At 46.9% G+C, this 14,482-nt stretch overlaps 1 protein-coding gene across 1 annotated transcript in view; it reads right to left on the bottom strand.

Moving 5' to 3' along the window:
• The window catches only part of DENND1B (DENN domain containing 1B), a 124,230-nt gene that overhangs the window by 71,535 nt on the left and 38,213 nt on the right, over window positions 1-14,482 (bottom strand). The window contains exons 4-7 of the mRNA XM_090263264.1: window positions 9,525-9,574; window positions 7,608-7,727; window positions 744-813; window positions 73-153 (exon numbers count right to left, since the gene is read on the bottom strand). Coding sequence (XP_090119390.1) covers window positions 73-153; window positions 744-813; window positions 7,608-7,727; window positions 9,525-9,574 — 321 coding nt within the window. The remainder of the gene's footprint in view (window positions 1-72; window positions 154-743; window positions 814-7,607; window positions 7,728-9,524; window positions 9,575-14,482) is intronic.

Genomic DNA, 14,482 nt, shown 5'->3' with positions numbered 1-14,482 from the left:
TTAAAGGCGCATGTGTTCTTAACTGGCAAACACGTATGACCCCAACAAATCAGTTCCCGACTGAGTACTCACCACGCTCAGACTGACGGGACTGTTTGCCTTTGGTACGGGGCGGTTATAGAGCGCACGGAGCACCGCATTCAACTCGTTTTCCTACAGTTAAAAAGAAGCACATTTTGTAAGTAAAACATGTGAGGCAGGCACTGTCCTCATAGCAGACTGGCTTTATCAACTGCTTCCCTTTGGAATGTGTTACACACCCAGAATCAGAATATTTCAATCGAATAAAAATGGAAAAGTTTACCCAGAACAAATAATAGCAATATTTATATTTAATATAAATATATATTTGGCAAAATTCAATTATTATAAAATAGACAGCTCTCTATAGAAAGAAATGATATAGAAAGAAAGCTTCCATTTCCTATTTTAATATTAAAATCTCAACCCTAATTTTTAAGGAATAAGTATAATTTAAGTAAGACTATTATATTAACATCCAACCCAGAGGTTATCCTAAATATTTTGTTTCTAAGTAGCTAGAAACAAAATGGGAAATGGGAACTCACGGTTTCCTGGGGACAGTTTCAGTTTGGGAAGATAAAATAGTTCTAGAGATGGTTGCAGAACCACGGGAGTGTATTTAATGACCCAGAGGTGTACACTTAAAAATGGCTTAAAATGGTAAATTTTATGGTTTGTGTATTTGACCTCAGTAAAAAAAAAGGGGGGGGGCAGCTTACCTGTTCCTTAGCCAGGTAATCCGCCAGAGTATTTAGAAGCTTGTAATAGACTTCAAACCATGGCAGGTAACTGTAAAAACAAACATAACTTAAACATGTGTACATATTATTTAGTGTCAAGGAACATGATGAAAAAATAAACAGGAAACTTCCATTACTTCCAACAGAGTGATCCCGGGAGGCAGAAAAGAACAAAAGCTCTGTCCTCGTCACTGTCACGGTGACTCTTGACTAGCATCTCTTATCACTGTTCAGGGCACGACCAGAGCCCAACGTTCTGTGACGGAGTTTATTTACGACTCGCTTCCCTCTCACGGCAGCGTTATCAGAATGACTCAGTCCTCCTGCGCGGCGTGCCTGACGCAAGCAAGCCCGGGACAAACAGTAACCGCCGCCACCACGTGTAATATGGCATCGAAACGAGTTGTAAAGATCATTTAAAACGAAGATACAATCATTGTTTAAGTATTATTGAATTGAGTACCTAATACAACAGAAATACGTGCTTAAGTAATCAGTTCTTCAGAAACTGATGTTTAAATAAAATGGTAAATTTCAAAATAAATATCAATACAAGTAACAGAAAGCCAATTTTTAAAAGCATAAATATCATAAGTAGTTTTTAAATGTCAGAAACAAGTACTGCAATTTAAAATTTATGTTTGAGGAAACACAGACATCACACAAACACGGAAGGAAAGGAAAGCGACCCGGGCCATACAGACAACAGAGGAGAGCTTCCAAAGTTATCATTAATGTCCTTGAGAGCGGAATAAAGAACAGGATGCTACTAAACAGAACGAAATCTAAAACAGATGTAAAAGAAATTACTAGACAACAAGAAAGAGCTCTTAAAATTCAAAATATAAAAGGTGGAAAAAAATTACACTCAAGAGAAAGCTAAGAAATGAAACAAGAATACCTCTTGAGAACTAGAAAGAAGATGCAGACAGACAGATAAGAAGAGAGTAAACATTCAAGGATCAGGGCTTCGATCCCAACCAGCAGGTCGCTGACTAACGGTAGTTCCAAAAAGAAAGAAAAGGCGGAGGGAGGAAGAGAAATTTCTTTTTTTTTAATTATTGGAAAAACTCCCAGAACTTTAAGCAGGAGTCTCCAGATTGAAAGGGCCCCAACAGGGTGAACCATGAAATACGAGCCGAATCAGAGCATCACGTGAAATTCCAGAACCGGGGACAGAAAGGCACCGAAGAGGCGAAACAGGTGACATGTAGAGGATCGAGTTTAAAACACCACTGAACCTCTGAACAGCACCCGTGGGAGGCAGGGAGATAACGCCTTCTGCAGGCAGGGGGCAAGTCCTTTGCGGCCTGGAATTCTGTGCCCAGAGGAACGACCAGCCAAGCGCGGGACAAGCTAAACCGCGTCAGTTTGGCGGAGGCTCAGAAGTTCACCAGCTCCGTCCTTCCGCTGGCAGCCGCTCCTTGGTGGTTTCAACCACGTGATTACTGATATCGTGGAAATCACCCCCTCCTGTTTTCTCCACTCACTGTAACTCAGTGAAATAATCTGCGTGGAGAATGTTCTTCTACAAAGACACTCTGCAGCTCTCGGGTAGAGTGCAATTTCATTTCCCGTTCATATCTCAACTCTTCGTGGCCTGAAGAAATTGCTGTTTCAAGGAGCAATCCCTGGGCGGTGTAGTTCAGATCTACGTTTCTAGGAAGATGAGACCAGTCTGTGAAAAGGACATGCAATGCTGGTCTGGTTCTGTCCTGCTCTCAGGACACAGCAAGAGTTACTGATCGTAGGTGCTTGCAGGTCGACCTGTGAATCCTCACACGGTCATCTGTCCCTGACTGAGACCATGTACAACCTGAGACGATGCTGTTTGTTCTAGACCTAATACCTTAAACACTCTTTTAAATGATCTGGGTTTCTCATCTTTACATTACTTTTCATTGCTTACCCTCCCCTTCCAATTTCCTTTCAAATTGTGAAGCTGGACTGAAAGCTGACTTTTCATTAAGAAGCTGATTTATACAGAGGAGTGTGGTTTACCTATAAAATTATATACCTGCTTTTGCAAATGAATTGATTTTAATTAATACACACTTCATATTTAATTTCAAAATATTGAAACGTATTTAGATTTTAAAATGCAACAGACGTCAGCTGAGCTAGGTAGTTTGGGGTGTACAGCACTGGTGCTGTATTTGATCGCCTGCAAGAGTTCGTCTGGGACGAGGCCCCGGGGGCCCCGAACCCCAAGCATGCTGCGTTCCGTCCTCACGGTCACCCTTCCACCATCAGACTCGATTCTGTCCCGTGTGGGGCAATGGCGCGCACTGTGATGTGTGACAACCTCCTCGCTGACCTGACTACCAGTATTTTTTCTGAATGACTACAGCCCGGTTTACACGGTGGGCTGGTTCTCATAGATCGCAGGACTCCTTGGTTATTTCTATGTGGGCAGCACACCTTACCAGTCAGCTCTGTGCCCGTCGAGGGAGTAGAGAGCAGGATCTAAGAGTGAGACTCTACATGACAAGTATAGGGAATAAAATTTCTTAAGCACAAACTACACGAATGAAAATATGCTCAGGACTTTGTATGTGCATCTCAATTAACTCTCATAATAAAGCCGGGCTGCAGATGTGACAAAACTAAGGGAAAGCAGGTTACCCAGGGTAGCAAAGCTACCGAAGGGCAAGCCTGGGGCTAGAACCGGCCACGGGGCTGAGCAGCGCACGCGCGGGCGCCCTCCCAGTGCCGGCCGGCTCCTCTGTCCCACCCGGCCTTGGGGCAAACACGGCCGAGCACCGGACGTTTCCAGGCAGCTGAACCAACGGCAACAGAGCTCCTTCTGGTTGAACCCCAAACCATCCTCCTTGTACGTTCTACCCACCGAGGCAAAGTCTGGCTTTCAAAGTTTATTCGTTTGATGATCGGAGCAACATCTTCATGCCTTTTCCATGATACGGCGCTCATACAGAAAACTTCTCAGCCGATAAAGATCTGTTTGATTTGATTCTTTTATCCAACGCTGGTAATGCCCTGCCATTGCAGACTTTAGTGCTGCTTCTACGTTCCTCGTCATAGATCAAAAATTGGAAAAGCCCGTGGCCTGTAACGTGGTACAAGATCGTCCCAAAATAACATGAATGTTATTCATTTTAGCCAATAAGAAGGCTCACACCCGCATTATCTATAATCCAGCCGCCGTTCTCCCCTCTCTGCCGTTTGCTGATGAGAAAGAGGAACAGGGGCTTTCGGGTTCCTCCGCAGCACTGCCCGGGGCCCCGCGGGCCCTCTCTCCGTCAGCAACCGAGCTGGGTTACACAGAACGGGGTCTTGTGCACACTGAGTGTTCTCGGTGATAACTAGGTCCTGCGTGAGGGTCCGTATCATTCATGGTTTTCACTAAAAACATCACTCCCGTCAGAGTGGAACCCCTCTATAACCTAGACTTTTCCTCACAATGGCAAGGACGCAAGGACATGTTCTATTGCAAACACTCAGCAGCACAGAGCCGAGGGTGCGCAGACTACGGCCGGCCCACAAGCGCATGTGGCATGGTCCACACGCTGCTGTTGTTGTTTAAGTACGTGGATAACTTCTAAAGCTGAGATAACTCTCTTAAAAATCTGGATTTTTAAAAATCAAGTGAATTGGCCCTGAGGGTCACACACTTTCTACTTTGCAAGGGCTGTGTAATGACGTCTGTCTCTGAATGCGGCCCACTCGCCCCAACTTCTCCCTGGGACCCCTAACATGCCAGCCTCATCTCAGCCCCTGACCTGGTCCCTGTAGGTAACGGAACTCATGACCCCTGATACGGAGCAACCATCCAACAGGAAGTCTTGCTCCCTTTTTATATGACAAAAAAATGGTCTGCAGTACACACAGCAGTCCGTAATGCAGACACCTTAAAAAGAGTCCTTCACAAGCTTTAAAGAGAAAATGTGGGACCGGAATAGCAGATATACATAAATATATATACATGTAATAGAAATATTATAAATCAGATAAGCTCACCTTGCTCAGGTAAGAACTGTTATTCTCATGTTTTTATTTTTGTGGTTTCTTAGATAATTCTCAAAAAAATATGTTCAATGCAACTTATTTTTAACTAATGGATAAGCTCTTAAGGTGATTATCAATAAGTTAAAATATTTTTTTCACTAAATTTTAGTCCTAAGAACAGTTAAGGTCTCATAACCAACCACAAAAATTCTGGAAAGTTTTTTAAAAATGTATTCAACATATTATATTAACTGAATAAGGTATTTTACTTAAATTTCTCTAAAACGGAAAACTGAATTCTTTAATGAAGAATAACTCTGACTCTCATAGCCTTGTAAGCAGATATAAATATACAACAAATACATTAGGACCAATTATTTTAAACCAAAAGCCAGGCGTTGCTTCAAAGGTCACTTTGAAGATTATTTCTTTAACTTTCTGTAGAGACGTAGACAAAAGGCAGATGCATAGAGAGACCATGAGTCCATCGGTGGCAGCGGGGAGACCCCCCGACACTTGTGCCCCCACCGCAGAGCTGATAAAACGTTTACATTCCAAAGCCAAAGGTTAAATAAAGGAAAGGAAATGTCTCTTGTCAGAGCCACCAGGTGACCACGAGAGTCTAAGTGACCAGCAGGAACCTAACCAAGGCGATCAAATAAAACTAAGGAAGCTGCCTTTCCGCCGCAAGACATCTAATGCTAGAGGCTGTTTTTCTGTCTGGAAACTTGACACAAAATGTGTAAAATTGAAACATTCTGCTTCCAAGGGATTTGCCCAAAGGAAGAGTGTGAAGGCTGGGACTGCGGTATGAGTGGGGGGTGGGGGACTCCAAAGGCCCGACCATCAATCTGCCGGCCTTCTGAGGGTGGTTCATTCGGAACCCTTGGCGACAATTTTATAGTTGAGAAGTTCTATTAATCAAATTAGGGGAAAAAGGTATTTCTTGCATTTTTGCCAGCATATGAAAGCAATTCTAAATACACATAACGGTAAGATTTAAACTAGTAATATTGTAGGCTATTTTTGAAATCGCATTAAACTAGGATAAACATGTCTTGGAAAGAGCTAAAGGGGACAACTGTGGCTGAAAATTCAAAATTAAATATCGACGTTTATATTAAATAAACCAAAACCCTAATGTTTCTCCTAAAAAAGTGAACACAACACACAGAAATCAAATATATCTACTTTCAAGTCACGTAATACCGTGAAACCCAGGAGGGAACAAAAGCCTGGTCTTTCCAGCACCGCAGGCCCGTTTTCTAGCTCAGAGCCCTCAGGCAAACGTCAGCGACTTCTCGGCCTTCCGGTCGCATCACCCAGGAACGGAGACAGCGGCGGTGGGGCGTTTTGTGCCCAGGTTCTAGCTCAGAGCAGTAAGGGACAGAACATTGTACACACGCGTGTGCGCACGGGGGGAGAGGGGAGAGACAGAGAAGCGGGTTCCCACTGGTGAGTCTGGGTAATGTGTGTGTGAGTCTCAGGTACTGGTCTTGAAACTTTTCTGGACATTGGATGTTTTGAATGAAACGATTTGAAAATCCGCAGAGAGAAACGAGGAAGCGCGTCCGGCCTCAGTCCTTCCCGGGCAAACATGCGCTGGGAGAGAGAGTGAGGTTCGCACCCCTTCTGTCCCAGCCTGGGAACGTCCTTCGGGGAACACCATGGAAGGAGGGCTTCTCCCACCCACCATCTGCCATGCATCCCTCCCGGGCCCCAGTGTTCCAGCCACGGCCTTCGAATGAGGAGAACCAGCCCGGTTTGGAGCGTCACACTCATGGGGACAACACATATGTTTCCAATGCAATTGTTAGCCCCATGAGAACGCTGTGCCCGAAGGAGGGATGGAGGCGCATCCACGCCCTGTGACTCATAAAACAAGTGAACAATGACTTCTGAATGAAGGTGGACAAGAATGTCCCCAACGCTAACACACGCTCTGAGGACATCAGTTCTGCACCAAGGTTTTCTTTGCCATGTTTTGGTTATTAAATATTATTTCTTTCCCTATAAGCATTTCCATCGAATCTGGCTTGGCCAATATCCAAATTATAATCATGGGACAGAGTCTTATTTTTATAAACTGATTTATAGAATTTGGATTTCTGATTCATCAGGATTTGGTAAGGGACAGCGAGCCTTTGGGATCCTTTCTCCTCAACAGCCAGGGGCTCAGACGCCAGGGTCACAGAAGGAAACACACTCCTCACTCTCTGCTGAGTCAGGTGACGCACGTGGGACAGATCGGACTTGGTGGCGAACGTGCAGACTCGGGACACAACCAAGACCCGCCTTGAGGTCCAACTTCCCGCTGTTCTGGGGAAGGACTTCTATTTCGCCAAATATTCCCACGTAGGAGAAGGAATTAGAAACACGAATTTTATGCAAAATCTCAGTGAAACGTAGAAGGTTAGGAACAGCTCCTAAAACGTTTAACACACCCTGTCGGGCCAAATAAAACACCTGCCAACACTTGCGCCCCGAGCCCGCAGCTCACAGCCTTTGTCTCAAAGCAACAAGTCAGCGACAGAAACGAACACGCTAAGTTAAGATTTTTGCAGCCTATTTAACATGTGAAACACACCTATTTCAACTCCTATCTAAATATTTAATTTTCCAGAAGTAAACCCCCAAAACGAATCTTTAAAAAAGCCAACTCTTTCAAGAAAAATTCTACCGGTACTGGTAAATCTTTAAACCTAACTGATGCTACATATAGGAAGTAAATAAAATTATTTTGCAACTCATTTGGACTTAGAGAAAACAAATAAGAAAAAGCTAAGCACATTTTCAGCATCCCAAGCCTACCGAAGTACAAAAGAAAGACAGCCGATTCTCGCGCGCCCATTCTACGTCCTCCCCACCAATACCCACCTAAGGATGCACAAGCAGATCCTGCCCCCGGACGTGAGTCTGCAGAAGCCAAATCTCTGCTTACTGTCGATGTCCGTCAGCACAAAGGCAAAGTGCTGTCCCACTTGATTCTGAGACGCCCTGGAACACAGCAATATTTAAAAACATAAAGAATTGCGTAAGAACGTTCGTAAGGAAAAGCAAAAGCAAGAACATACGTACACAGAGCACTGGTTTCTCCTCTCTGATCGTCTGGTTCTTAACGCTAGGACAGTGTTCTAAAATCAAAATGAGTGTCGGATGTGGGAACTTGAACTAAACCATGAGTCAAATATCAAAATAAGTCACGGCCCCGCAGGCCCAGCAGGCTGGCCTAAGACTGCGTGACGATTTCACGTGCCTGCAGGACATCAGATATCCCGGTAAGTGCTGGGAGCCCGAGGGCGCAGTGCAGCGGAGGGACCCGGCGTGATGACTGATCCGCGCGTCCTCGCCGGCCTTCCTGACGCCCCAAGACGGCTGAGCGGGCCGACGGTGCTGCCTTGGGACCCAATGCAGCCACCAACTCTGTTCACTGCTGCTTCTGCGGACATTCTGCCCCGACAAGTGTCATCCAGGGGGCCACGGGCATTTTTTAGCTTTCTTTTCTACAGCTAGCTCGGCAAGGATGAAGTTCCAAGTCCGAAATAAGAATACAACGTCTACAAAAAGAGCTTCCCCCGCAGGAATGGGAGCCAATTTTAAACTAAGTATCCCCCGGCGCCGTAGATGTCGGGCTGCCTCGGAGGGTGCGGTATCAGTCACGGGGCAGGAAATGTATCACTATTTAAACTTCGTAAGGACACTTCCTGTTCCTGGCCATGCTATCGCCGTGAGACACCCCGCAAAGAACATCCGCTCCCTTTTCCTGACGTAAAACAGCCGTGACACCCAAGTGCTGGGCCTGAAATAGCCACAGGAATTACGTCAAGGGTAAGTCACTACCAGTGGGCCAACACTGCTCATTCTTCCCAACTGGCAGTAAATGCTGAACCTCTCACAGATACATGTGCAAGCGGACAGCCTTTAAAAACTGTCACAAACCTCAGAAACAGCTTCTGGTCCCCGTGTGCCCCCAGTGCCCGAGGCTCACAGCACCCCTCCCCGGCCTCTCCTCCTTTCTGCCACCTCGGCGGGCACGGCTGCTGTCCCGGAAGGAGGGACAACACGCGGGTCCCCGAGCCCAAGGCTGAGCAGGCGCCGCCAGGCTGGCAGGCCGCGCGTCCCCGCTAATACTGTCAACGTTTGGGTTTTTACTAATCTTTAGCGAACTCTTCTCCTAAATGTGCATTTTCCTTTGGGGTCCCCTCCTGCCTTTGTCTTTATAAAACTGAAAACAGGCTGTGAAAATCCCATGAAAAATAAACGATCTGCTGTGACGCTCAAAGGGCCGGCGTTCTGTGAGGCAGACGGCACACAGGTGATGCCCCCAACCTAACAAGATGCTCAGCTCTGCCGGGGGGTCCCCTGCTGCCCTCCGGAAGGTGGCCCGGTGTCTGCATAGCTATTCTTGGGAGACAGGTTCGCAGCGCCACACAGATGGTCCTTGCGATCCGGGCAAAGGGAGAGGGGCCGCGGTGCACGCAGCTCATCTTCAAGGGCACAGTCTAAGGCTCTGATCAAGTGCACGGGGATCTGTTTGGTCTTTTTCTGCAAGGGCTCAGACTATGTGCCTGAAGCACGAAAGGAAGAAATGGGCCCAGGAGACCCGTCCTCACTGGCCACGGGGGAGGAAACAAAAGATGTCACAACGCTCATTTAATTTTGAGCCTCGGGTCCCGTGGCCGTTGTTGCTGGAAGCGAGAGAGAGAGCGGACTTTCCGTTTTATTTAAAAACACGCGGTGGTTTCTGAGTGCTCACTGAGAGGGACAGTCGCCTACAGGATGGCTTGGCCGTACCTTTCCACGTCAAAGGGGAAGCAGAACTTGGGCACACTCTGCAGGACTTCCTGGAAGGCAAATTAGAAAGAAAAGGAAAGCTTTAGAATACTCATAAAGACGCACTTAACAGTTCTCGGAGACATCTTCTAGGAGAAAATAGGCCGGTGTGTTTCTTAAGAAAACTACCCCAGGTCCTGGACTAAAATAATTGATTATGAAAAAGGAGTGAAGTGCGGCCCTTGGCAGATTGCAGGGACAATGCCAGGAGGCCCCGGGGGGAGAGGCCTGGCCTGAAGGGTATTAACACCCTTCACATCCCCGCGGGGTCCCCTCCGCAAGGCCATATGGATTTAACAAGAAGCGCCGCGCCATATGGGAGGCTGCTGGTCCCCCGACCAGCCACGGGGGCTTCTGACAGCCCTGGCTCAGGAACTGAAATGTTGTTTCAATTAAAATGCAGCCCGAGCGGAGGGGCGGGGGGGCCCCGAGGTGCCGCGAGCGGTTTAGGAAAAGACGCTGTGGCTGAAGAACCACATTTACGTGATGCCACTCCTGGGCGCCGCAGTGACAGGGACACCACGTGAGAGCACACATAAAGCCCTTCGCTGCACCTCTAAGAGCAGCGCAGCTTCTGTGCTGTGCACTCTCGTTTAAAAACTGCCTTCTCTAAAAATCAATGGTTTCACTAAGCATAGAAAATAACCCTATTGATTTGAACCGTGCACTGATGTTAGTCATTCTAAAATCATTGGTAACGCTTTCAGAAATCATACACATATTCACAGTTATAACGAAATGCAAATAACTGTCAGCCGTTTGGCCAAAAATAGAAAAAGGATCTATTTCGTTACCTATGAAAAACAACTTAAGATTAACTCTGATCCTTAAATTAAACCTTAGAATTGAAGGTAATGTCATGCAAGTTCAAAGCCAGGTAATTTTACAAGACAAAGCAGAGATTTATGAGCCTTTTTTCCTGTGAAAAAGAAAACAGTGCCAATATCTTAATGTGGCAGTCACCCCCCCCAATTACCTTTCCCATTAACTCTTTACCAATAAACCTTACATCAAGCAAAATCATCAATAGCTAAGTATGTAAACCCCATACAGAAGCACAGGCTTCACTGTTTTAAAGGAGAATCTCTCACGTTCTTTTAAAACACAGACTGCAGTCAGGTTCCCATTAAAAATAAACCTGTAAAATCCTAACGCTGATGCCTAAGAAAGCTTCACGAACCCACAGCCAGAAAAGCATCACGTGAAGAAGTGATCTGCGCCTTCAGGGCAGGACACCTGGCTCTGACCCCTGTTGGGGAAAACGAACTGTTTTACTCTTGACAGTATTTTGCTAAATTTAATGAAAAGAACGGCTGAACTTGAAACGATTTAAATGACTTAAATTGAAAATGCTTCATTACACACCGTCCATATGACCCCGGCTGACCCTTAAACTTGGGCAGCGGAGGTGAGGCCACTGACCATAGTTTCTACCCAGGTGACCACGGTCTACATACTCCCTGCAAGGTATTGGCATCATTTCTGAGACAGAAAATTCACTATCTGCTTCTAATGCTACCAAAATTAGGAATCTGGTTCCCATTGGTTTTAAGCCACAAATGAAGGTTTTCCCCCAGGGGCTCCATCCTTCACACCCCCGCCCCCTCCCACAGGCAGAAAGCTTCAGCTCAGCGCTTCCCAACTGGCAGGAGCGCCCCTCGGGGGACAAGCCTTTAAACCTCCGCAGTCTTTAAAATTCAACCAGCCAGCAGGTCTATAGACTAGTGTATAAACAGTACAGACAAAAAAATCCACTGGGCACTTGTGACGGCCACAAAGCAGCCCAGCAGCCGACTGCCCCTCCCCCGACAGCGGACGGGGGCTTCCACAGATCAATAGGGGGGAGCCCTCCCTAGCTCCGGGCCTCCGCGCCTCCTTAATTACAGGTGCTATTTAAGCTGAAGGTAAAAAGGGGGGGGGAGAGAGAGGGGGAGTTGGAAGGAGGAATAAGATACATGCAATTAGTTTTGAGAGATCCTTTTAGTGCACACACACACACTTCTAGGCTGGCATCCATAGGTTATTTTCCCTGGTTCCTAGAGGCTTTTGCTTTTACAAAACATCTCTTTTTCGTAGTCTAGAAAAATCATCTGGGTTTTCAAAATCTTCTTAATTCTCTAAAATCTTATTTTTATACAGGAAGAACACATGGACACACACATCAAGGGTTAAGAATAGAATAACAAAAAGGATGAAACAGAACATAAACTATGAACAGCCAAATAAAAGGGGCAGTGACTTCTCTCCCTGCGTATCTCCTGTAAACAGCACCTCGACCACCAGGCACGGGACTGGAAACGGGACGGGTAAAACCACACACCGTTTCTTTGGCCCTGTATCCTAGGTCGGTACTGGCAAGAGTTCTGGTCAAGTGGGTCCCGTAAGAGAAAGGACGGGGGACGGCCAGGGTTGGAGCGCTGCGCTACACCTGTCCTCCACGAGGTGAACTTCCAGCATTATAAACTGACCAACTGTCAGGGGAAACAAGCACTGAAGAATCTCCTTTTTTAAAAGCTAGAATACGTGAAGGTCGCCTCCTAATCAGTTCAATAGCTACAAAGGTCCTGAAGTTTCCAGGAGGAAAAGCGGAGCTGAAGTGGGCGGGTCAGTGTTGGCATCATCACAGGCGCTCCTCCTCCGCAGCGGCCCCGCCACGCCCTGCGCTGGGACCCCGATGGGCCCCGCTCCCCCGGACGCCTGCAGCCATGAGGCCCACCGCAACAAGCAAACCTCTTCCTCCTCCAGTTCAGATCTTTCTGTGAACTCTGGGATTACACCTCTAACTACTTTCTCTAATCAATCTCTGAATGCTCCCCAGAAATTCAGTGCACAAAATTCAAAAGGCTCTTTTAGTTATCGCCGTCCTCACTTAGAATGGCAACGCCACCTGCCCAGACACCGGAACCAAAAATATGGCGGTTGTCTACACCCCTCCCTTTCTGTGATCAATCATCTACCCATCATTCTTCAAATCCTGTTCATCCAATTCCAAAACTGTTTTGTTCCAGAGGTTCTCAATGGGAGGGCGGAATGGATTAGGAGAAAGATGGGCAGCAGAAGGATCAACTGGGAGGGTTTTAAAACCACATTTGGGTGAACGACGGTCTTTATACACAGAGAGCCATCGGATTCCTGACACGGGAACTTAGTCTGAAGGCGTCTATAACTAAGGAACAGGTTGACTGTGTCACGTCGGGGCGCTTCATGAACACGAGGAACCGTTATTCTCGCACAGCAAGACGTGACAAGGTAGGCTTGCTCGGGGACCAGTGAACTCGACCCCCCTCCCTGAGGACTCAGGAGTCTTCCGTCCCTCTGTCCTGAGCTGGGTGGCTGTGTCCTCAGCTGCCTGTCCTCACAGTCACAAAACGAGCGGCCAGACGTCACCACATCACAGGAAGTCACAGCGATGTCCAAAGAAGCATCTTTCTGTGAGTCTCTGTTCATCAGGGAGGACACCTGTCCCGGCAGCCCCTCTGCTGGCTTTCCCATTACATCTAATTAGCCTGAAGGTCAAAGCCACTCCTGAACTAATCCCTGGCGAGGACAGGGCTCCCTGTCTGCAGAAGTCAGTATTCAAACCCACTCACTTTCCACTAACCATGACACACAACTATAAAGAAGCTAGAGTGACGCATCACCATTTTTTTGTCTCCTCAAAATAATTTTAATCAGATATGAATTAAATGTATACCAAAGTTCTCAAGAAAAATGTATCACAATACTATACAGTCTTGAAATATCCATTTACTTCAACTGAAGAACATTTTCAGAATCATTTTGCAACAAGGGGGGATACTTGTCGATTTTACTGTTATTCACAAAGGCTATAGGTTTCCTAGAAAATGCGTAAGTGAATAAGTGGGAATTAATTAATGCCGTGTATTCATTCACTCTCCTTGTGCTTTACAGAGAGAAATAATAACCCGATTTTTCTCCGAGGAAACACGCACCGAGCCACTTGGCCGTGAGCAGGCGCCCTGGGCAGGCAGGGGAGCCCCGCAGAGCTGCAGGGGCCCCCCAAGGCGGCTTACAGAGCCGTCACACCAGGGCGTGCTCTGTAAAAGCGAAAACGACGTCCGTGTGGCAAATCGCACACACGGCCCCTTCAAACATCATCTTCTTGAAGTTTTTTAAGAAGATTTTTAAACTTAGAACCGAAGAATAACTGTTGGAAAACCTGAGCCCACCGTGAAATCCTTCTCTTGGTTTTTACTTTTATGTAATATTTCTATTTGAAATAAAGTTCTTTCATCCTTCCCCGTAAAGCAGGAACGTCACTGCAAGACCACGGATTCTGACACAAAACCTGTTTAGACAGTTAACTCTTCCCAAGTTATTTTTCTGTTAACATTGAAAAAGGAGTTTTTATTGTTGGAAGATTTTAATAAGCGCACGAAGCCAAAACCCCGCTGCAAGAACAGCCGTGCAGCTGGCAAACGGATCTCCAGGGTCTGGGCAGCACTCGCACCCGCCTCAGGCCCCACTGCCTACGAGCGGTGACCCCAGGTAAGCGTGACGCCCAGGAGAACGCGCGGGTCGGAGCAGGGCAGCGTGACATTACAAACAATGTGTTTACAATCAGATGGTTTGCTTGGCAAATGAAAGGCACAATACGTGTTCCTCATTCATTTAAGGTCAAAGCATTTAAAAGACGGGGGGGTGTCCAAGATGGAAGCCCGGGATGTCACTGAACTCCTCTCCTCTCACGCAGGCCAAACCTACAGCGGCATCTGACCCAGTTCCCTCGGACCACAAGCCGGACGCTGCTCCTCAACGTCGAGTAACCTCGGGTAACCTGGGGACAGGCAGGGGCGGCAGACTCGGTCACGCAGAAGACCCCACCCCCCCGGAGTGGTGATCCAGAACAGGGAAGGCTTTTCTTTTTTATTTTATGACCTCCATGATAGTAAACTAGA

This window comes from Furipterus horrens, unplaced genomic scaffold (genome assembly GCF_987537825.1).
Source record: "Furipterus horrens unplaced genomic scaffold, mFurHor1.1.pri manual_scaffold_15, whole genome shotgun sequence".
NCBI classification, from domain to species: Eukaryota; Metazoa; Chordata; class Mammalia; order Chiroptera; family Furipteridae; genus Furipterus; species Furipterus horrens.
Note: the sequence above shows the minus strand (reverse complement) of the source record. Positions and strands in the feature narration are given on the sequence as shown.